The sequence below is a fragment of the Antechinus flavipes genome, chromosome 2 (genome assembly GCF_016432865.1).
Source record: "Antechinus flavipes isolate AdamAnt ecotype Samford, QLD, Australia chromosome 2, AdamAnt_v2, whole genome shotgun sequence".
Taxonomy (NCBI): domain Eukaryota; kingdom Metazoa; phylum Chordata; class Mammalia; order Dasyuromorphia; family Dasyuridae; genus Antechinus; species Antechinus flavipes.
The window spans coordinates 519,566,662-519,592,089 of NC_067399.1; the positions used below are offsets into that span (position 1 = coordinate 519,566,662).

The window sequence follows — 25,428 nt, forward strand, 5'->3', positions numbered from 1 at the left end:
AGCTTAATCCTCTTTGTCTCTTCTCACAGCACAGAGCATCCAAGAAGCAGGGAAATGGAGAAGGGAGCCAGCCGGAGGTACTGGAGAAGGCTCATGCTGCTAGGAATTCTTTGGGTCACAGCCCACCTGCCTCCCCAAGGGGCTTCCCACCCACAACGGCTCCCAAGGGACACAGGTAGATATTTCAGCTGTTTCTGCTATACTCTCTCCTCTCAGCTTTGCCAGGGAGGGGAATGCCTTCTCACTTGCCTCATTTCATGCTTTTTGGGGCATTCGTTCTAGTTTTATCAGCTTGAAATAGACCGAATGGTTTAACTTTCCTAGAGGGAGTCTCAGAAACACTCCAGGAGAGCTTAATGGAGATTTGGGGGAGTTCAAAGGCTTGTCTGGATTGGGTTCTTACATCCTTTCTGCAAAGATCACCCACCCTACCACTCACCCACCTGCCAACCTTCTCTGCCTCCCCTACAAAAGCCTTCTTTGTAAGGAATAAATTTTGGTAGCAAAGTGGGTAAAGTGTCAGCAGGGCCTGGAGGTAAATAGGACCCAAGGAATCCTGCTCATTCTGAGGTATCTTTTAGTTTTAGGGTCATGACATAATACCAGCAGAAAACAAGTGTGGAGAGGTGAAGAAGAAGAGCTAGTTCCTTTCCTTTTTTTCCCCCTCAGGTCACTCATTCCTTTTGTAGAAGTGCCTTTACCTGCTATAGTCCATGAACCAACTCAAATATACACTTTTGTCCAACAATTCAATAACAGAACATAACTTAGAGATCATCTCATCTTCCAGGGAGGAAACCAGTGCAGAGAAGAGAAATAATTTGCCATATGAGTAGCAAACTAGCACAGCTCATTTCTAAGGTGATTTCCAACTCGAGCACTATGCTTACAGCTTTGTAGATCTTGAGACAAGGATCTCAGAGGGGCATCAGGTCCAGATTCATTTACAGATAAGGAAGTGCACTTTGGCTGAAGATAGGAATGCTGTGTACCACACCTTCTTATCTGAAGAAGGATTTGAATCCTTCAGAGCCAGATAAGTCCAGCCACCTCAGAGGCCAAAGAGAGAAGTATGGTACCTTGTCCGGCATTTTGGAGAACGTCATAACTAGGAAATTTTGTGCTTGCAAGTGCAGAGAATGAAGAAGTTACACAAAACATGAGCTTAGTTGAACTGAAGCAGGGAAGGAAGCTGGACGGCTTACTGCGTGACAAGCTAGACCCCGGGTTAGGAAGACTAGAGTCTGAACCCCACTTCTGATGCTTCCTGGATGTTTTACCCTGAGCAAGACATAACATCTCTTTGCTTCAGCTCCCTCATTTGTAAGATGGCAATAATTACAGTATTTACCTCATAGGGCTGTTGTGATTAAATGAGATCAATCAATGAAAAGCACTTATATTTGTGACAAGCTTTATAAACCTTAAAGAGAATATAAATGTTAGCTATCACTCTTAGTGATAATAAAATGAGTAACATAAACATGGAAAATAAATATCTAAATATATGCTTACATAATTATTTTTACATAAGATATATTTACATAATACATCTATAACATTTAATATATTATATAATATATATAGTTTTATATAACATTATATGACATAATTATATATTTTATATCATATAAGTGTATATTTATAACAAACTACACTCATGTTTTTATGCAAAATTATATATTTATATAGCATATAATAATTGTATATCCACATAATATAGTTTATACAATTGTATATACACCATAACCATATGTAATATGTACATATAAAATCATATATTAAAATTATTTTGTGTAATTTGTTTTACATGTTATATATTTGTATAATTTATTATATTATATACTCATATTTTTGTATGATCTATTATATATTTGCATAATATATAATTATTGTTATCATCATTGTTGTTGTTATTGTTGTTGCTGCTATTTTGCTTAAACCTATGTTTTTATCAGTGCAGGGAACTCCCAGTGAGGTGATTCTTATTGATGGAGATTGGCTACTGTTTTGCAACTTAAAGAGTCTTAAAAGATTTGTCCAAGTCCAGTGCCCATAGTTAGAGCCATAGTCAATGCCAATTAAAGCCAGATTTTGTAATCAGGTCTTCCTATGAAACTGCCTCTCTATCCTCTATGAAACATTGTTTCTCATCATTATTATTAACATTAGTAACTATGATAATAAATTTAGAATAGTTAGCACGATATAGTGAAGAGAGAAATGACACACGAAACAGGAAGATGCTGACCTATGGGACCATGGGAAAGTCATTGAACCTTTGTGTTTTGTCTTCCTCACTAGATTGTAAACATCTTGAGGGCAGAAGCTACTTTTATTTTTCATATTTGTATTGCCAATGCTTAGCATAGTGCCTGGTAATTGCTTTTAAAAAGGCTCATTGTTCTGGGATGGCAGAGAACTGAAAATTGAAAGGAGGCTCATCAATTGTGGAATGGCTAAATAAGCTGTAATATATTATTGTAATGGAATTTTATTGTGTTGTAAGAAATAACAAGTAGGATGATTTCAGAAAAATCTGGTGAGGTGAATAGAACCAAGAAGATGTTGTACACAATTACAATAATATTGTTCAGTGAAGAACTGTGAATGACTTAACTATTTGCAGCAATGCAATGATCCAAGACAATCCCAAAAGACTAATAATGAAGCATACTATCTGCCTCCAGGGAAAGAAATTATATTGTTTGAATGCAAATGCATGCAATTTTAAACTTTGTTTTATTATTTAAGTCTTCTTGTTAAAAATGACTAATATCAAAATGTTTTACATGATTGCACGTGTATAAAACCTATATTTGATTGCTTACCATCTCAGGGGAAAGAAAGGGAAGGAAGGATAGACTTTGGAACTCAAAACTTTAAGATATAAAATAAAATAAAATGATTATACTTATTTTTTAAGTGCTCAAGTGACTGAATGATGACCTTTAAGTATTCATAGGAAACTCTCTAAAATTGCAGAGCAGTTGAAGACCTACATTGATTGAGGGCAGTTCCCAACCAAGGATTTCCCTATATCAATGAAATCCAAGGTCAGGTTTAGTAAAAATTACCATAATTGCAAACATATAATGATAACTTCTATTATACAGTTCTTCAAGGATTACAAAGTGCTTTACATATATATATATATATATTTTACTTGACTCTAACAACAACTTGGGAGATAGATGTTGTTATTAGCCTCATTTTACCCCTGAGAGAGGTTAAGTTACTCACCTGAGTCACAGGACTAGATTTGAACTCAGGTCTTTCTGACTCCAAAGTCAGTATTCCAGTGACTGTTACCTAGCTGCCTCTAGAAAATACAGACTACATACATGTATAATATAAAACATAACAACATGAGCATTGTTATTACATATAAGCAAAATCTATATATTACATTTACTGATAGAATCAAAATTATATTTCCATACTTTTTACTTTTCACAAAAATCTCTTTTTAAATGTTCAAAATATTTTTTCACAAGTTCATGAATGGTGCATAGTTGACATAAATTATTCTTGTCTTTTGTTTTCCTCTCTTAGAAAACAACACCCAATGTGTCTTTGCTCCATCGTCGGAATTTCCTGAAGGATTTTTTACCAAACAGGAGCAAACAGATGGAGGAATCATAATTTATTTCCTAATAATCATTTACATGTTCATGGCCATATCGGTTGTTTGTGATGAATACTTCTTACCTTCCCTGGAAGTTATCAGTGAATGTAAGTGTTATGAAATTCTTTCATCTGGATTGAGATAGGCTGTCCTACTCTTGGAGAATCTGATGAGTGTACCAAGTACTGAAATGTAGTCTTATACCTTAAAAGATTGGCTTAGTTAATACTAAGCATGAAATAGACACCCACAGCACTTCTGCTTTATTATGTTACTTTCTGTTTTGTCTTTTTCTCTTTGTCTCTTACAGCTGACAACGAATTTGTTGTAAGAGCTTTCAAAAATGTTAAGCATATTTATTGAATTAAGGAATGGGACTCTATATGTTTGACATTTTATATTTTAACTGTATAAAATTTTGAAATGATGTTTATACTTTTAAAAATAAAAATTAAGTGAAAGTTAAGTCCATAGGGGCAGCTTAGGTGGCACAGTGAATGAAGCACCAGCCCTGAAGTCAGGAGGACCTGAGTTCAAAGTTGACCTCAGACACTTAACACTTCCCAGCTGTGTGACCCTGGGGGCAAGGCACTTAATCCCAATTGCCTCAAAAATTAAGGAAAGAAAGAAAGAAAGAAAGAAAGAAAGAAAGAAAGAAAGAAAGAAAGAAAGAAAGAAAGAAAGAAAGAAAGAAAGAAAGAAAGAAAGAAAGAAAGAAAGAAAGAAAGAGAGAAAGAGAGAAGAGAAAAGAGAGAGAGAGAAAGAGAAGAGAAAAGAGAGAGAGAAAGAGAGAGAGAAAGAGAGAGAGAAAGAGAAGAGAAAAGAGAGAGAAAGAGAAGAGAGAAAGAGAGAGAGGAAGAGAGAGAGAAAGAGAGAGAGAAAGAGAGAGAGAAAGAAGAGAGAAAGAGAGAGAGAAGAAAGAAGAGAGAAAGAGAGAGAGAAAGAAAGAGAGAAAGAAAGAGAGAAAGAAAGAGAGAGAAAGAGAGAGAGAAAGAAAGAAAGAAAGAAAGAAAGAAAGAGAGAAAAAAAGAGAGAAAGAAAGAGAGAGAAAGAGAGAGAGAAAGAGAGAAAGAAAGAGAGAGAGAAAGAAAGAGAGAAAGAAAGAGAGAAAGAAAGAGAGAAAGAAAGAGAGAAAGAAAGAGAGAGAAAGAGAGAGAGAAAGAAAGAAAGAGAGAGAAAGAAAGAAAGAGAGAAAGAGAGAAAGAAAGAGAGAGAGGAAGAAAGAGAGAGAGAAAGAAAGAAAGAAAGAGAGAGAGAAAGAGAGAGAGAAAGAAAGAAAGAGAGAAAGAGAGAAAGAAAGAGAGGAAGGAAGGAAGGAAGGAAGGAAGGAAAGAAGGAAGGAAGGAAGGAAAGAAGGAAGGAAGGAAGGAAGGAAGGAAAGACTTTTATACCTTTATATATATTTTAACCCATTCCCAATGGAAGTAGGATTCCAGAATTACCAGTCCTCCTCCCCCATCTAATTCATCATGTCAGTTCTTCCTCTCATACTTCATTCATATAACATACTTTTAACTTTTCCTATACAGTTTGCTTTTTAAAATCTTTCTTTTAAACTACCCAAATACTGATGACAACCTTAAACATATGATTTACATTTTCACATATAAAACATAAAAAAATTCCACATATAAAACAAACTATTTACCTTGATTCGAATTACCTTGAATTACTCAATCCCTTGAAAGTAATCTTTCATATTTACCTTATATTGCTCTTGAATCTTATATGTCAAATTTGATATTAAGTTCAAGTCTTTTTGCAACAAGATCCTGAAAGTCTGGTAATTCATTGAATATTCTTTTTTTTCCATTCAGGATTACATTTAATTTGGGGGGATATGCTATTTTTAGTTGCAAATATTCTAAGACTATATGGTCTTTTAATGTAGCTGCTGTTAGGTTTAGGTTGTGTGTTGTTCTAATTTTAGCTCTGTCATATATGAATTGTTTTTTTCTTATTGCTCATAATATTTTTTTTCCTTGACCTGAGAATTTGGGAATTTGGCTATGAGACTCCTGTAGGTTTTGCTCTTAAGATCTTCTCTTCAGGTGGTGATCACTGGATTTTTTTTTTTTCTATTTCTACTTTCCCTTAATGTTCTAATACTTCAGGACAATATTATTTCTTATACTTTTGTATCAAAATTCTTTTTTTATCATAACTTTTGATAACCAGATCATTCTTATGCTGTCTCTTTTCTGTCACTGTTCTCCAAATTGATCTTTTCCTTATGTTTCACATTCTCTTCTATTTTTTCATTCTTTATTTTTTATATAATTTTATAACTTTGCTGTTTCCCCTTGCCCACATCTTGTTTTTAAGGAGTCATTTTCTTCTTTTAAGATTCTGAAACTCCCTTTATTGACTTTTCATAATCTTGTTTTTCTTGGATTGTTCTTTTGTTTTTTTCTTTGATCTTTCTCATTTGATATTTAAATGTATTTTTTGAGTTCTTCTATGAATGTGTTTTGGACAGTTAACCATTTAACATTATTCTTTGGAATCCTCCTCTGAAGATGAACCCCCATCTTCCCTATTCCCACAGTAACTTTCTATGGTTGGGTTCTTTCTCTTTTGCCTACACATTGAAAAAAAATTAAAAAAAAAACAATTTTTATCCCATTGTTGATATAATCACCTCTAAGGGGTATGGGGTATACCTTCAGGTCATCTTCCAGTTCTGCCCTCTGACCTGGTCAAAATTTCCACTCTCCTGTAAATGCCCACTTGCCCTACTGCTTTTGCACTAATTTTTGTGTGCTAGTTACTTCTCCCCAGGCTTGAATCTCAACAGCACAGCTGGACCTGAAGTGCCTTCTCCCCTAGGCTTCCCTCAATCTTATCTATCTCAGATCTTCAACTTCTCACACTGGTTGGGAGATAGAAATTCCTGTGATTAGAGCTAAATTTACCTCCTAATCTAGCTCAGTCCTGTGATATTTCTTCAGATTTTCTCCAATTGTCACAGGACGACCACTGTTCTCCAAATCCAATTTGTTTATGCAACTCTACATTCACTCTCAGGTGTTATTTTGTCTACTTTTGTGGGGGAAGTCTGGAGACCTTGAAATTTTATGACTTACTCCACCATCTCCCCAGAATCTTTTCTCAATTTATCTTTAAGAGGAGGAGCTTGGATAAAGAACCTCTGGGGTCTGCTCTGGTTCTAGGATTCAAAAATCTCTTGATTTTTTCCTCTGATTTCCAAGTATAGAGAGCCATGCAGATATCTTTGCTGCCTCATTTCTACACTATTTTCTTGGGACCTTCTTGCAGATTTCCCTTCCTGAATATATTTCTACATTTTATAGGACAAAGTCTTTATAATATTCCAAGAGGGGCAGAGTTGCTGTCTTTTGAAGACAGCCTATAAAAGATTAATAGCTTTCATCTTGGAAAATGAAATTGAGAGGGGGTTTGATTAAAGTCCACAAACCTTGGAGCAGAAAATTGAAGAATCATCAGAAAAAGGTACATTTAAGACAAATAAAATGAAATACTAATTCATTGTGAAATTCATTCCCTTACTTATCTCAAATAAGTATTCCTCAAGATCTCCAGAAAACTCCTCAAAAAGTCCTTTGTACTACTCATGTTTTTTCCTCTTTATAAACAGCACATGCAGATTATTCTTGCCTTTTAAAGCAGGCTTCACCAATTCAAAATCCCATTATATCCGAATCTTCCTGAGTATGCTCTTAGATGACTGGGAATCTGTATCAAGAGAGACAAAGAGAGAAGTCTCAGGGGAAAATTTTGTTGCCTTTTAGGGAAAAAATTAATCCTTGTTTTGGGGAAACCCGCAATTTCCGGTCCTACATATTATCCATTTCCCAGTTGCTGGCCACTTACTGGGTCCATTGCTCAATTGCTGGCTCCTCATAATGTTTCTGCCTTTTGACTAACATGCTGCTTGAATATTAGTAATTTTAAAAGCAATATAAATATGTTTTTAAAAGGGAAAATAATTTCAACTTGTCTGCTTAGTGATGTCTCCATGTTTTTAGGATGGAAATTCAGATTCTAACGCTAAACTTAATTGGCTGTACATTGATAAAATTAGTAGAAGACATGGATATTTGTTTAGCTTCCAATGGTTCTCAAAATCTGGTCCAGAGCATCCTCTGAATCTCTGAAATCCTTTCAGAGAGTCTACAAATTCATAATTGGTTTTTATTTTTAATGTGATCAATATTTATAACTATAACCCACATAAACAAAAACTCTTTGGACAGATCCTCAATCATTTTTAATTGGATAAAGATATTGAGAACAAAAGTTTGAGAACCACTGGCTTAGACTTTGTGTGAATTTTTTGATTATTGACCCTTGTAAAATTTATAAAAGATAGATAAGCCTTTCTGAAGAACAAAGCAACTAAGAATATTACTTTCTCCCTGCCAAGAGGACACTCATCCTTCACTTATTCTCCTTCTTTTCTATCTTTCCCCTTTCAGCTCAATTGAGATTCCCTTGGACAACCTTTTAATTTTACACAGGGCACAGGCAGCTCTGTATGTTCTTAGCTGAAAGGGTCTGTAGGTAAAGAATACACTCTAATGAGGTGGGGTAGATAGGGAAGGCAATGTCAAGGGCAAAGAAAGAAAGGCTAATGATGCAGTCGGACTGGGCATTTAGTTGAACCAAGAGAACAATCAGGCAGCCTGGGAGTCTACTATACTACTAGGAGTATTGAACAAACAACCTAAAATACATTATTGTTTTTCACTTTTAACAAATGAGAGGAGGGCTTGCCAAATCCATTGCAGGGCTTACTCACCCAGCTGTCACCTGGACTCCAAGAAGCTATAGCCTGCCCAGTGCCTACACTCCAGTAAAACCATTTCAGCAGACAGGCTAAACCAGGTTAAGGGTGACTGACAAGTCTCAAACTTTCAATGAGTGAGGGGATGTCTATCCCTCGCATGTGAAGACTTCTCCCATGGAATAGGAAGATGAGAATAATTTGTTCCAAGTAAAAAAAAAGCAAGTGAGGAATGCTTAGAGCTGAGTCATACATCAAAGATGCCAAAGTCATCCACTGCATCCCAGACCATCACTAGTCACACTGACTTTTGTCTTTCCACTAAACTTCCACTGACTTTGGAAGAGAGAGTAAGGCGTCAATTCTGCTTTGCTTAAATCTAATTCTCCCAGGAGTCTCAAAATCACTGGTTCTCTTCAAAAACAATATGCTATTGTCCAATATGACAAACCTGATCACCGTCTCCAGAATTTTCTGGGATCTTATATGGCAAAGATATTCCCTCTTTGAAACTACAGTCAAGAGATGTGGGTTCTCTAGGCTTATATCTCTATATTAGCTCAATGGAGCTGTATCTCCAAGTACTGCTTAGAGTAGCAGTATATCATAATAGAATGCAGGCTCAGAAAACCTGGGTATATGACCTTGGATTAATCACTTTGCTCTTCCACCCCTCAGTTTCTTCAGCTTCAAATGAGACCACAGAAACAATGATTAGATGATCAAAGTTTTTTTTTTTTTTTTTTTTTTTTTTTTTAGTGATAAAAGTATGAATTCTGAGATTTCCCTAGGTTTTCCTCTTACTCAATCAGAGGTATTCTTCTCCAAGGAAAATGAATGTTAAGTGAGTGTAATCAGATAGACACCAAGACAAAATAAAAAAACAGTTTAGCTTCCTTCAGTTGTTTGAAGAGCTATCACATAGAAGAAGAATGAAATGTGTTTGGTTTGACCCCAAAAAGTAGAACTAGAATAGGTACAAGTTGCTGAGTAGATTTTGACTCAAAACCAAATTTTCACTGAAATGAGAATTGTCTGAAAGGAGAGTGTATTGCCTTAGAAGAAAGTGAATCTCTATCTCTGTAAACCTATTAGAGGAAGTTTAATGGTCACTTGTGAATATTGTTTTGTCTATCTCTATTCAAGTACTGGATGAAATAGATAAGGACTGAGATTCTGTGATTTTATGAACTCAACCATCCCTCCATGTGGGAGGCAATATAGTGAACTTCCAAAGTTTGAATATTCAGGGTGTAAAATTATTTTTTTATTTACACAAATATTTTAATACCAAAAAAAAAAGAACAGAAGAGAGGACTGAATATGAAACTGTGAATATCTAATACCTACAGTATATCTTTTTTCTTTTTAGGTACACAATAAAATTTATACAGTGACAACAAAACTGCCCTACTTGTCATCTTCTGAGCTTTCTTTTATCATCTGTAGTATTTTAATATTTCATTGACACTTTTCTCTTTTTTTGTCTCTATGGTTATCCACCAGCTCTGCATATTTTCAGTAAATAATGATCTTCCCTTTGAACAAATAAGTATATTATGAAGTAAAAAAAAAAAACCCAACCCCAATACATTGGCTAAATCTAAAAATAAGGTCATTCTGCACCTCTGCATTAGGTGGCTTTAACATCAGCCTTCAAAAATCATGACTGATCACTATATCAGAGTTCTTAAGTCTTTCAGAGCTTCTTTCCTTTATATTATTGTGGGTATTGAGTAATTTATTCTCCTGGTTCTCTTTAATTCTCTCCACATTCATACAAATCTTCCTAAATTTCTCTTAATCCTGTCTATCTTATCATTATGCTTATATTCTATCCAGGGGTCCTCAAACTTTTAAAATAGGGGGCCAGTTCACTGTCCCTCAGACTGTTGGAGGGTCGGACTATAGTAAAAACAAAAACCTTATTTTGTGGGCCTTTAAATAAAGAAACTTCATAGCCCTGGGTGAGGGAGATAAACGTCCTCAGCTGCCACATCTGGCCTGCGGGCTGTAATTTGAGGACCCCTGTAATCTATACCATAATTGATTCAGCCATTCTCCAATGAGGGATATCTACTTTGTTTTCAGTACTTTGCTAAAATAAAAAAATTTATTCATGAATTTCCTTTCCTTCTTTTGTTTTTATCTTCTTAGATATAGAGTCTAGACTTCATATTGCTGGTTAAAGGGCATGTACAGTGACTTTGGGGGTACAATTCCAAATTGCTTTCCAAAATGTTTTCATAACTTCATCAAAAATGCATTAGTGTGCCTTTCCTCTCCAAGCTCATCCAACAATTGTCATTTTTCTTTCACCATCTTTTTATGTCTGATGAATATGAGTTATAATTTCAGTGATTTTCAATTTGCAATTCCTTTATCCATGGATTTGGTATATTTTTTTTTTCATATGGTTGCTGGCAGCTTTCATTTCAGCTTTTGAAAATTTTTGAAAGGATAACATTTTTAATTGAATTCTGTATAATGACAAATTTTGGTTCTCCAAAGAGATAAGAAAATATGCTTTCCTTACTTATTTGCAAGGCTTAAGGATTATGGATACAGGACATTATATAAACTCTTTTTTTGTCCTTGTAACAAGGAAAAGAATGTATTTGGAAAAGAAAACGACACAAAAAAAAAATTAGATAGGATTAACACCTCTACTACATAAATAGCTCCAAGGTTTTTTTTTCTCTTTTTCTCTTTCTCTTTCTCTCTCTCTCACACACACTTTTTCTCTTTCTACCTCCTCCCTCCTCTCCACACCCCCTCTCCCCCTCGCATCTGTCTCTGCTTCTGTCTCTATCTCTCAACTCTTTCCTGACCTTAAGTTCCAAAATTATGACCTGGATATCCCATAGGCATTTCAGATTCAACATGTTGTATACAGAATTCATTGTCTCATCAACTCCAACTACTCTTCTAAAATTCCCTAATTCTATTGAGAGCACCATCATCCCTCTAGTTACCTAGGTTTGCAATCTCAATGTTTCCCTTTAATCTTTTTACAGCTCTTTATACTAGTCTTCAATCAAAATTTAAAAAAAAAATTCATTTCTACTTCTACAATATCTCTTGAATCCATCCCCTTTTCTCTTGCTCACATGGCTATTACCATAATTCAGGATCTCTTCAGAACCAATGCAATAATCTCATTATACTCCTTACTTCAAATACTCCCCTTTCTCCAATCTTATCATCCATTCAGCTGCTAAACTGATTTTTCTTAAACTCAAGCTCTAATCATGTAATTCCTCTACTCAATAAACAACAATAACTATCCATTGCCTCTAGAATCAAATATGAGCTACGAGCATTCAGTTTCGTTATTATACAATGCTCAACTTCACAGAGTTTCTGGAATCTGTGAGTCTACCACACGGATCTTGTTTTGGTTCCTCACACCTGGAATTCCATCTATAAATAAGCACCAATTATCCCTCATGCCTAGAATGCATTCCCTCCTCACCTCTGCCTCACAGAATTCCTCTCCTACTTTTGCAACTCACGCATCATCTTCAGCATGAAATCTTTCCTGTTTTCCTGGCCACTAGTACCTTCTCTCCCTGATTACTATTCATTTATATTGCATTTATACTTATTTGTATATATATATATATATATATATATATATATATATATATATATATATATATATATTTTTTTTTTTTTTTTTTTTTCTCCTCCAAATAAAATGTAAGCTCCTTGAAGATTATAAATTATTTAAGTTGTGGAGTCTGTATCCTTGATGCCTAAAAGACTAGATGGCATATAAAAGCAACTTAAAAAAAAGACTTATTTTCAATTTAAAAAAATTTTTTTTTTTCCTTTTCACTATCAGAAAAGGAAAAAGAAAAACTAAATCCTTGTTACACATATGTATACCCAAAAAAGATAATTCCTACACTGGCTACCCATGAAAATGTATGTCATACTCTAGGTCTGTAGTCCATTATCTTTAGAGGTATATGAATAACATGCTTCATTATTATTCATAATTAATCATATTGATTCAGAGTTCTTTAGCCTTCAAAGTTCTTTTTCTTTATAATGTCATTATTATATAAATTATTCTCCAGGTGTTCTCACTTCTCTTTGCATCAGTTCACATAAGTCTTCCCAGAATTCTCTGAAAACATACCTGATGTAATTTTTTTGTGGTACAGTAATATTCTATTGCAAGAGGTAATATCTTTTGAATATTAAGTCTTTTGGGGGAATGGTTCCCGCCCTTCTGTATTGATTGTGAATATCAATATTAATCAGAGAAATTTGCTACAAAGTTTTTTCAAGTTTTAATTCTAACTGCATTACTTTTATTTTTGCAAAAATCTTTTCAATTCAGTGTAACTGTAATTGATTATCTTCTATGATCATTTTTTAGTTAAGAATTCTTTCCTATACATAGTAGTTGTTAAAGGTGTCACTTTCTGTTTTCCTTTTATTTATGATATAACCTTTTATATGTCTCATGTATGCATTTAGAATTAATTGTGACAAGTAGTGTGAGATATTGTTCTATAAAATTTCTAGCAGACTATTTTCCAGTTTTCCCACTATTTTGTTTGAATAGTATTTTTCCCAGTAACTGATGTCTTTGGGTTTATTTAGTTCTATGCTATGTTCTATTGCTTGTAAGTCTCATTTCTCTAATTTGTGATCAATTTATTATTTTTAAAATCAGCACTAAATGGTTTTAATGATTATTGCTTTATAGTATCATGTGAAATTCAACAGCTACATAGCATAGTGGTTGGAGAACCAGGCCTGGAGTTAGAAGTCCTCAATTCAAAACGAGCCTCAAACACTTACTATTGAATAACACTAAGCAAGTTACTTAACCACTATTTGCCTCAGTTTCATCATCTATAAAATGAAGATAATATTACCCACTTCCCAAAATTATTGAGGATCAAATGAAATATTTTTTGAAGCAACACCTAACATGTGGTAGACACTATATAAAAATGCTACCTATCATCATTATCATAAAAATTATTATTCAGTACACGTAGGCCTCCTTCCTTTCTATTCCCATAGTAACATACAAAGTTTGTAGTTGCAAATATGACTTCCCCTTCCCCCCCAAGGGCTAGGGATGGAGATGGGGATGGGAGGGAACCCAATTTGGGCTTTGATTGGCATAGGGAATGCTCAACAAAGAAACTCCCTCAATTAATTTAGATTAGACTCTGCTCCACAATTATAGTTTTCAGGAGTCTCGTGGTGCACCGAAAGATTAAGTAATTTGCACAGAGTCCCACAGTCAGAGGCAGCATTGTCCTGATTGCACTAACTCTGAAGGCTCTTTGTCTTTTAGCTGGTGATATAATTTAATAATCAGTTGGCTATATCATCTCATAGATGTTGGCAGTGTAAACCACAAGCTTTTCATAGCTTTAAAAAATTCTAGACATAGCAAACACTAATTAAATGAGGATTTCCATATAGAAAGTAAAGCAGAGAGGATTATATATGGAGATGTGAAACTATTACATATAACTTGCTTTTTTTTTAATAAAATAAATACAATGTGTAACTTTCAAAGCTGTTCTGCTTGTCTTTTTCCTTCTGGATTTCCTTCTGTTTTCTTTTGAACATTTAAAAATAATCATATAGCTTTTTTTTTGAGCAACCTTGTTATTAGACCTTCCCTATATTCATGCACCTTCTCACATAAAGAAAAAAAAAGTAAATCTTTGTAACAAACCTGCATATTCAAGTTAATTGAGTTCTTACTTTAATCATTATGCCCCATTCTACACCTGGAGTCTATCCCTTCTGGGTCAAGATCACCCATGACTCTTCAGATATGATTTTTCTCAGTATTTTTCTATAAATCCTCTATAGAGGATCCACCCAATATATTAAAGAGATGCCTTTCTCCAGTTCCTTAATATTATGTGGAAAAGAGTGTAATGTTGGTGCAACACTCAGCTGGGCATCTGCTCTCCCTCATTTTCTCTTACCAGCCCTACAAATCCTTGATGCTTTTTCCACTACTGCCACAATTTTATCTTAAGTTTTTCGAAGGAGGAGACAGCAAACTACATCTTTGCCAAGAAAACCCCAAATGGAATCATGCAGTCAGATATGTCTGAAAAAACAACTAAACAAACTCAACTCACAGTAGTTGAGAGCATTGGTCTAAGACCAGTCCAGATTCAGCTTGAAGCACACTAGTTGCATGACAGTGGGCAAGACACTTAAAATCTCTGTTATCTTTGGTTTACACATGCAAAATGTGGATAAAAACTAGTACCTACTACCTAAGCACATATCAAATGAGTTGATTTATGTACAGTTCTTTGTACATCTTGAAATATTATATGATAGTTATTATTAGCCTAATATCCAAAGACTTCTCTAATTTATTTCCAGCCCTATTTTCATTGTTAACTATATGGATTCTGTACTCCAGTCAGATAGGATTATTCATTGTTCTCTTCTGCTTTACTTTATTGTTTACTATATGTTGCCTCTGTGTTGGAATTTCCTTCCTCGGGTTCATAATGTCTCAAAAATACACCAAGGAATTAATATCTACTCACTGATAACCTTTAATCTATTCCTGAATATATTAATATATTTTCTCAACTTTTTAAAAGCACAACATAATTATCTTTTTAGGGTCTTTCTCTTCTCAATTTCAAGTTTGACTTTTTATCTGAACAAATGAAAAGGGTGAAAAATATCTCAAAAGATTTATTTAAAGCTCAAATCTTATCTACTTAATCTACTTAAGCTAATGAAATAATAAGCAAGTATGAAAATGTATACCTCCATATTTGAAATGGAAATGGAAAATGGAAATTAAAAATATTGATAGCCACTTGAGTCTATTCATTTTGCTTATTTGTCCATTTTAACTCCTTTTTTCAAATCTTTTATTAGAACAAAATTTTTATAAAATTATTAATATCTGAAGACAATAGCTAAATACTTTGATCTTAGAATATGCACAGTTCTCAATCTCTTTGTTAATCAAGTAATTTTAGCCAGTTGATTTCACTTAATACATGTTGGATATGTTTTATGAAGCAATTAATTTTCCATTTGTTTTAATATTCAGGCTAATATACTATCCCATACAGTTTATCCTTTACTGAACTGGATTAGGCAGTAGTGGAGACCATTCCAAGACCTGATAAAAGTGGAATAATCCATAGCACTAGTATTTTACTTTAAAGGTAATAGATTTAGAGTTAGAAATGTCTTTGCAAAACATCTTGTCAAAACTCTCATGTATAGATAAGAGCATGATACTAAGAGATTAAATGTCCTGTCCCAGTTATACATGTAGTATGAAAAAGACATGGGATTTGAACTTGGGTCTCATCTATGAAAATAAGGTTACTTATCAGGACAGCTGACACAAAGACACCCAGGAAATATGGACCCGAGTCTGTAGATGTGTTTAAGGTCCAGAAGAATCAGGATAAGATCTAAAGGTAAACAAGAAAATATGGTGCAAGATCAGGCAAGTATTCAAGGAGCTTGCTTATTATACAGAGAATTCACTACAATTTGAATCACTCAGCATTGTTCCTTTTAGGGCTAGCATGGTATGCTAACCACATTTTTCACACTGCAATGGACTGCTTAGTTAGGTAGTGCAGTGGATATGGGCCTGCTGTCACAAAACTTTACTTGAAATCCAGCTGTGTGATCCTGTGCAAGTCATTTAGCCTATCTTCCTCAGTTATCTTTTTGAAAATTGGATAGGGGGTTGTTAGGATAAAATGCTATCTATAAAGCATTTTGCAAATCTCACCTTATTATGGATGTAAATGCTATTGCTATCATTCTTATTAATCTATAGAAATGTACCAAATAGTAATAGTGTTTCTTGTATTTCTGGGCAAGTGGAAATGTTTTTTCTTTGTAACATCAGACAAACAAATTAAAATATTAGTTATGCCTTGGAATGACCTATTGACCAAAACAAATTATCAATAGACTAAATTCTATAAATAGTTTTTAGTTGATTAGTAATGTCTGACTTTCGATGACCTCCTTTTGGGTTTTCTTGACAAAGATACTGGAGTGGTTTACTATTTCCTTCTCCAGGAAGGAACAGATGAGGAAAATGAGGCAAACCCAGGGTCACACAGCTAGAAATGCCCTAAGTTGAATTTGAATTCAGGTCCTCCTAAGTCCCAGGCCTATCTACTGCTCCATCTGGCTATCTGGAAATCGTTTTATTAAATGTGTTTTAATGTTTTCAGCCTTGATAGTTAAAGGAATACCTGCTCTTATTATCTGCATGCAATCTTGTCTCCTGGGAAATTAAACACAAGCTTAATACAGGATAGAGGCCTAGTTTTGGAGTGGAGAAGACCTTAGTTCAGAAATCCTGTCTTTGACACTTATGAAAGGAATACTCAGTGTTCGTTTTCTGATTATAAGTTACAAATGTGTTGCCAGTGTGTCTTGGTGGAGGACCAAAAATTAACTGCAAACATCATTGCTCCTCTAATTCTTGGGTTCTAACTAGGTCTCCTGTCTCTTCTTCCAATATTCCACAATATTCAACAAATGGCCTTCTATAAAACATATATAAACCTCACATTTTTATAACACTTTTGTTTGTAAAGCCTTTTTTTTCCTCATAAAAGCCCTGAGAAGACAGGTCATGATTGCCACCTCCATTTTACAAATTAGAAAATAAGTTTCAAAAAAATCAAATGAAGGTGGCCTAGCTGTACCTGATCTAAAATTATATTATAAAGCAGCAGTCACCAAAACCATTTGGTATTGGCTAAGAAATAGATTAGTGGATCAGTGGAAAAGGTTAGGTTCACAAGACAGAATAGTTAACTATAGCAATCTAGTGTTTGACAAACCCAAAGCCCCTAACTTCTGGGAAAAGAATTCATTATTTGAAAATAAGTTTCAAAGATGTGAATTAGCTTGTTTCAGGGTCATGATCGATAATCATAAGGGATGGGCATTCAAATCTAGGTCTCATTCCAACTACAATAGTCATTAACTGAGTTCTTAACCCTAAAATTTATTTCAGGGGGGAGTCTGTTAACTTGAATGGGAAAAATATACATCTAACTTCTAACTTTAGCAATTTCTCTCATTTAAAAAAAAATTCTGAGAAGGGTCCATGAGCTTCATTCCATTACCAAAAAATGTCCATGATAATAAAAAATGATTATCATCAGAACACCCTAAAATAAGGTAGTATTTCCTTTCTTTTCATTTCATTATTTCTCGAGTTCCATTTTTTTAAACTTATTCAATAATAAATTCTTACATGAGACAGTGGGAGTGGTATCTTAACCTACTTCTTTTTTGCTATGAAGTCACATCCAGCTTGCTTCTAATGTCACTATGAAAGTAACAATCATTTCATGTATCTTTAGGTCTAGGCTTGTCTCAGGATGTTGCAGGAGCAACTTTCATGGCAGCAGGCAGCTCAGCCCCTGAATTAGTTACTGCTTTTTTAGGTAAATCCAGTTTGTTTTACCTTGCTGCTTCAAATAAATCTTTTTTTCCTCTCTTTTAAATTCAACTACTAACTCAGTTATTGTATTGCTCTTAGGGGTATTTGTCACTAAGGGAGATATTGGAATTAGCACCATCCTTGGATCTGCAATTTATAATCTCCTCGGCATCTGTGCAGCTTGTGGGCTGCTCTCTAATGTGGTATGGAAGTAAATTCTCTTAATAATAGCACAATTAATCATCTTTTCAAATGAAGAAATTATAAACTTTTTAAGATGCAAGGACAAAGCCACAAAATGCACTTAATAAGAATCAAATTTATTGCTTAGCAGTTAAAAAAATTACCACTCCAATTTCTGAAAATTAGTGTGGGTAGCAAAATATTTTTTTTCTTTACAACTCCTATATCAGAATCATTTTCTCAGAGTCAATATTTTAACTACAAACACACAAACCATTTAAAAAATAGAATGGGCATAACATCTGATAAAGTTACACTATTATAATGGAAACAGTAAATTATTATTGTTTTACTTTACAGGTTTCAAGGCTATCTTGTTGGCCCATGTTTAGAGATTGTGTGGCATATGCAATCAGTACAGCAGCAGTTCTTGGCATAATACTTGACAATCAAGTTTATTGGTAAGACAACAAAAACCACTCAAAAGTTATGATCAAGGGAATTGGTGGAGAGAGACTCTGCCAAATGAAAAAGGAACAGCTATTTTCTTTAACCTGGAATATCATTCTCCATATTGCCTCTCACTGTTCTGTGTTCAGGCTCATCTCTTTGCAGTCTTCTTGATCCACTGTGGTGCCCGAGAAAGCTATTCCTTTTGCATCATTTCCTGTCATCTCACAAAAGTTTTTATTTTTTCCTCCGGAAGCACTCTTTTTACTCTTTACACGCCCCTCTCAGGGGCATGTGTAAAATAGGAAAAGTCCTATGGCAAATTTAAGCACAATTTTTATCATAATTAAATTTAAATTTCATCAGGGGGGATTAAATGCAAAGTGAATCTCTGTACCTCAACACTGAAAGCATCATTTTTTTTCTTTATAATCTACCTCTTGTCGACTTCATTACTCCCATGGGCTTAATTATTATCTCTAAACAGATGGCTCACAGATCTATATACACCAGGTCTCATAAGTCTGAGGGCAATTTTAAACTAGTCTCTTTTCTGAGTTCTAGTCCTGCATCATCATGCCTCCTGGACACCTCAAATTTGCAGTCCTGAAGGCATCTAAATTCATTATGTTCAAAATAGACCAAATTCCCTCCTTACCCACTCCCCCAACAAAACCTTACCCTACTTCCAAACATGTATTTTTTGTCAAGGCACCATCATTTTTCTAATCTCTTAAATTCTAACTTCAACATTATCCTCATTTCCACACTGTTATCTCAATTTATATATCCAGTCACTTATCCCATTCTGGTCTTCTCTATCTCCACAATATGCCATATTTGGTCTCTTCTGAGTCACCATCTTAGTTCAGCCTCATCATCTCTCATATAGAATGTCACCAGTTTCCTAATCAGTCTTCCTGTTTCAAGTCCCTCCCCACCTCCCTAAATCATTATTCATACTACAGCCAGGGATTTTCCTGGCATGCAAGTCTGATGATGTGACCACCTTAATAATTTCTAGTGGCTCACTATTGCCTCTAGGATAAAATATAATTTCCTTTAATTTTTTTTTAACTCTTCACAACCATCTGTCTTAATCTATGTTTCCCAGTCTCCTTGTATATTAACTCCCCTAAATGTTCCCTATAGGCCAATCCATGTATCCTTCTGTTTCTTACATATAGCATCTTCCCATGTGTGCCTTAGTACCATTCATTCTTCACATTCAAGGTATGTACTCCCTCACTTGTTTCACTCCCTACAAGACAATTTAAAAAACCACCTTCTGCAATGAAGCCTTCCCTGGTTTTCATAATGATAGCATCCTCTCTCATTCCCTGATTTATATTTACTTTGTTATTTTTTATATATTTACATATAAACATTTTATATCCCCTAGCTCCTTGAAAGTAGAGATTGTTTCCTTTTTTTTGTATTTGTATCTCTGATGCCTAGCAAGTGTATAATAAATATCAACAACATTTTAACCTCATTTACTAGCAGCTGTAACAAACAAATCTTCATTTAATATATTTCCAGAAATTACTATATTTTGCTTATGGAAGCAACGCAATTTTAAAACAAACCAAAAATTAATGGGTTATTTCTTGAATGTCAGTTATATCTTTAAACTAATTATTTAAATAATATAAAAAACAGTAACATTCTTTGTTTCATAGGTATGAAGGAACTGTGCTGCTTTTGATATATGGAGTATATATTTTAGTGCTATGTTTTGACATTAAAATTAATCAATATATCATGAAGAAATGCAGTCCCTGTTGTACTTGTTTTGCTAAAACTACTGAAGGACAAACTGAAGAGTCATTGATGGGGTGGGAAGATCGACCACTCATCCGTCGACAGTCAAGAACTGATAGTGGAATCTTTCATGAAGATTCCGATTATTCACAGTTGTCTACAAGCTTGCAAATATTTAATGAAGTTTCTGAAGGTAAGAGATGCCTACCATTCCTACCAATCTTATTACTCCATTATATAAGCCTATTAAGAATGTAGGGTTCAAAATGTAATCTGAACTGTTTGTTTTCATTCACATAAAATGACCAAGTTTATTATGCAGAATTTTGTTGGTAATGTATAATCTAACTACACAAGATTGATCATCCAAGAACCACTGCAATGTATTCTTTTTAACAATATAATACACAAATATTATAGCTACATTCCCCCATAATTATCTTTGGAACTATTTCTCAAGCCAGGATACTGAGTTAAATGAAAAACTGAATAATAAGATTTGTCTGAGAATTGATTGCTTATGGTAACTATAAATACGATATATCCTCTGTCCTGAAAGAGTTTAAAATCTAGTAGAGGAGATAAGTACACAATTTAGCTATAATAAAATGAGTATTTTAAAAGGGATATAAAATGTAATACAAATTTAGAAATCGCATTTTTGCATAGGAATCCTGGAAAGAAGTGTCATTTGAATTGGGAATTTAAAGGGATTTCAAAACACAGACTAAGATAATAAGGACAGAAAAAGATCCCCAAGAAAATGGAATGAGTAAAAGCTCATAGTTGGGAGAAGGTTAAAGTGGGTTCATGGGATAGAACTTAGGTTGGGTGGGGTATAGAGTACACAGAAGCAAAGACTAAAAAATAAGAAATGAAAGCATTAGAAGAGTAGAACATGAAGAGACCCTAGACTACCCTAACCTTAATTATGAAAACTTGGAGAATTCGAGGTTTATAAAAAGTAATGGGATATGATCACTAACTGTGCTTTAGAACAGATTAAAGGATGGAGACCAATTAGGAGCTGCTACAAGTAGTACAAGCCCAAAGTAATGAAGGCCTAAATTAAAATGTCATCACTGGGAAAGGAAATGAGTCAATCAGAAATATATTTCACAGGTTCACAGGTAAAAATCAGAATTCATGAGAGACCACAGTCTTAGGTTTTTGGTTGTGTTTGTTTTAAACAATTTAGGTATGAGATTAAGCATGGAGAATTAGATTCCAAGTTTTAATTAAAAATGTGAAAAATGGAAATAGCTTGTATAAAAACCTATAAAATACTTAAAAGTTCTTATTACATGGGTGCCTCATTATAATAAGATGAAAAATTAAGCTTAAAAAAAAAAAAAACTCCAGACTGAGAAAGTTCCTCTCCAAATACTGTTTTCAGTTTTGAGTATTATCTCCAGCTTCAATGATGGTGGGTTCCAATAGGACATTTTTTACTGTTTTATTTTTCAATAAAAATGAAACTCGTATTATACCATTTCTTTGGAGGGGAATAGTGTGGAAATTGCTACATTACTGGTACAAATAGGATAGATATACCTATAGGTCACTACATTATAGTGGAATTGATCAGCAGCTCATGTAGATCATATTAAAATTAAAATTGTGCTGCTTTTTTGCAGTAGAACCGAGACTTGTGATTTCCCTAGATGTGAAAATTTTCCAGTGTAGATCAGAAACTTATTTGTGATTTATTAGAGCTAAGAAGAGTGCTTGGGGTACTGAAAAGTAAAAGTGATTTGTTCTTACTCAAGGAGTTCACATTTCTCGATGGTAGTACTTGAATTTAAGTCTCTATCACTGGCCACTTTTGCATTGTCATAGATGTAAATAGATGTAAAACAAGCAGCTTCATTCCCCTACCCAGAATAAATTTAAATGGGAAAAACTTAACAAATTGAAAAATAAGAATAGATGACGTTTTAAAACCAGTCAAGGTCCAGACATCAGGAATCCTTATGCATAATTTAGTTGAGCCATCAAGATGCTATGTCCCAAGTCAGTAGCTATGAAGTTAAAGAATCAAGTCATAATCTTGATTCTTCTACTTCCTACTTGTGTAGTTTAAATTCTAATTAAGTTCTAATCTCCTAGGCTCTCAGTCTATTTATTTATCCAATAGAGGAAAAGTGGACTAAATTATCTTTGACATTCATTCCAGCTCTGGAACCTCTTGTCATATACATGCAGCCCCATGCTATGTTAGATGGTAGAAAAAAATTAATCCATGAAAAAAAAACTACAGAAAATTTATATATAGATATTCGAGAATTGACTAATAATTTCCTTTATTATAACCCAACTACCAAGTTATTCTCTTTACATGTTTCAGAGCATAAATGGTTAGAGAATGGGAGCAAGGACTGTTTACTTTGTCTTCCACTCTAAAAATTCAATTATGCCAAAAATATCAATAATTTGGTATATTCAGTGTTTAATTTGTTCCGATTCTAAGTTTTAACTTATTTAAAGTAACATAGCTTTCTTACTGTGCATTTCAAATTTAACTGGCTGAGGAAACTCACATCATTTTAACTGTTCCTTTAAAACAGATCCTCCTAGTGTTTTCAGCATGCCTGAGGCCGACTTGAAAAGAATTTTTTGGGTGCTAACCCTGCCTATTGTTACATTGCTTTTCCTAACTACACCAGACTGCAGAAGAAAGTTTTGGAAAAACTGTTTCATGATAACTTTTTTCATGGCTGCAATATGGATTTCTGCATTTACTTATATTCTTGTTTGGATGGTCACAATAACTGGCAAGTATTCTGAGTATGCATTTCAGACTTAAAATATTTACAATTTATCTCCACTCATTTACATGAGAACACTGAGACTCTGAAGGTTTAGATTAAGTGATTTATCCAAGGCTATTAAGTTTTAGCTCCATATAATATACAACGAAGACTATGAAATGTTTACTAACTCAGCTAGGATAAAGTTTAATGTTATTTACTAGGATTTATGACTAAATTATTCAAATACTACCATCTCACTGTTAATAATCCATGGCATTCTATCCTATGGTCCCACTTTAGGATATGGTCTGTTAACTAGTAACTCAATTTCCTTGTATAGGATCTAAAATGGACTCTCTATGCTGAGTTCCTTTTCTATACTGACTATTATTGAGAGGGAAGGGTATGGGGAAATGTTATCTTTCTCATAGATTATACACAATTTGAGCCTCCATGTATTATTAGTATTAGTTCACAAGAAAAATTTTAGAATTGCCAACATTCAGGGCAACAGAATCAATCAAATATGTCATATTGGAGTCCCCAAGCCTACAGTATAAGAACTAATAATAGCTTTACCAAAATACAAAATGAATATGTGAAAGATAAAGATAAATGAGTTAAAATTGACAAACTGATTCCAACATAAACATATGAGTTTCCAATAAACAAACTACATTTCTAGTTAAACTGTTTTAATTGACATCATATACAAGAAAAAAAATGGTTCTAAAGCAAGTTTTCATTCAAAATAACACAAAAGAAGCAATTCTTACAGTAACTATTTTCCTCCAGTTCCTTTCCTAGAGCTATTACATTTCTGAAAAATTAACCATCGGCTAACATCAAAATTTACAGGAATATAAAAATTTGGACCTTGCATTAGGAAGACTTTAATAGAGCCCTATTTCTTCTCTATTGGGGAGTTTACATGCTTTCCCAAAGAGTACATTACATAGAGTTCATTATTTAATAGGACTTTTTAAAGAAACTCATTTTAAAATTGCTTAAATAACAAAAGAATAATATTTGTGTAGCTTAGAAAGAGCTGTCAAGATCTCTTGACTTAAACTATAATGATACCAAAATGATCTAAAAGAAAAAAAAGTGGTTTTCTTAGGATGTTTATTTTTAAAGGCTAGAGCCCCCAATTAAAATAAAGATCTCTAATGATGAATGCTATCCACAATTTATGTCAGGGCACAAAGAAAGTGAATCACTTAGTAGTGGAATTCCAGCTAATAAACATCCTAAACAGTGCCATCTAAGAGTCCATAACATTTCTGAACTCTCTCTCTGTAAAATAGTTCTGCTGAAAAATATATGATGACTAAAATCACCACGAGTTTTATCACTTATCAATATTTTGTCACCTATAGGAGAAACATTGGGAATTCCAGATACAGTAATGGGCCTTACATTATTAGCAGCAGGAACAAGCATACCAGACACTGTTGCAAGTGTGTTGGTTGCAAGAAAAGGTAAGAATTGGTTCAGGTTTTTATGCCCAATTCTTAAGCTGGCTCACATGCACAGGGAAAAGATATTTAAAAACAGTTCATTTCCTCAATATACTTCACCGAACAAAGCAAATCAAGAGAAAGAAAAGTGACAATTTTAGCAGCTTAAGTTCACTAAACCTGAATTGTAAAGAATTAAATTCACCTGAAAAATTTATTAAAGCTTAAACATGTTAAATGAGAATTAAAAACAAGTAATCTACATCTTATAAGAAAATGGTTTAATAAATAAAGATAATTACTATTTCATAAATAAATGTTAAATCTTTAAATACTAACTAAAAACAAATGAGCAAATACAAATTCAGTAAGAATTCTGCTCTAAAACAAGTTTTCCAAAACAGAAAAAAAAAAAGTATCCAGTGTAACTGATGAAGTAGCTTATTAATAAAATGTTAACTTAATGTGCACATTTCAACAACATGCTCTTTTCTTTTGCAGGTAGAGGAGATATGGCTATGTCTAACATTATAGGATCCAATGTGTTTGATATGTTGTGTTTAGGTGCTCCATGGTTTATTCAAACTGCATTCACAAATACATCGGCTCCTGTCAAAGTTAACAGCAATGGATTGGCTTACACAGCTATTTCTCTCATTTTTTCCATTGTTTTTCTTTTTTTAGCTGTTCACTTGAATGGCTGGAAACTCAATAAGAAGTTGGGGGTAATCTGTCTAATAACGTACTTAGTGCTTGCTACATTATCAGTTCTATATGAACTTGGAATTATAGGAAACAATAAAATAAGGGGCTGTGGAGACTAATCTTTACTAGTGTTATAGGGATAAAATGACTATTTTGGGACAAAGGTGTGGGAGCTTAGGACCAGGGATCAGGAAAGAGACATTTCATTTAATCAAATAAAAAACATCCCAAACTCCCTCTAGGCTGAAAAACTTATT

At 33.8% G+C, this 25,428-nt stretch overlaps 1 protein-coding gene across 1 annotated transcript; it reads left to right on the plus strand.

Annotated features, from left to right (window-relative positions):
- SLC24A5 (solute carrier family 24 member 5) lies at window positions 1-25,406 on the plus strand. The gene is made up of 9 exons (XM_051980595.1): window positions 1-175; window positions 3,556-3,735; window positions 17,777-17,860; window positions 17,956-18,059; window positions 18,400-18,500; window positions 20,172-20,446; window positions 22,821-23,027; window positions 24,386-24,487; window positions 24,968-25,406. The coding sequence occupies exons 1-9, from the start codon at window positions 55-57 to the stop codon at window positions 25,288-25,290; spliced, it is 1,497 nt and encodes a 498-aa protein (XP_051836555.1). The 5' UTR covers window positions 1-54; the 3' UTR covers window positions 25,291-25,406.
- Window positions 25,407-25,428: the final 22 nt, after the last annotated feature.

What these genes read in the sequence shown, in the direction of transcription:
- SLC24A5 (XM_051980595.1), top strand. Translation starts at nt 55, where the DNA reads ATGGAGAAGGGAGCCAGCCGGAGGTACTGGAGAAGGCTCATGCTGCTA. An exon ending in CCTGGAAGTTATCAGTGAAT is followed by an intron (nt 3,736 to 17,776) that starts GTAAGTGTTATG and finishes ATGTATCTTTAG; the next exon opens with GTCTAGGCTTGTCTCAGGAT. An exon ending in CTTGACAATCAAGTTTATTG is followed by an intron (nt 18,501 to 20,171) that starts GTAAGACAACAA and finishes TTTGTTTCATAG; the next exon opens with GTATGAAGGAACTGTGCTGC.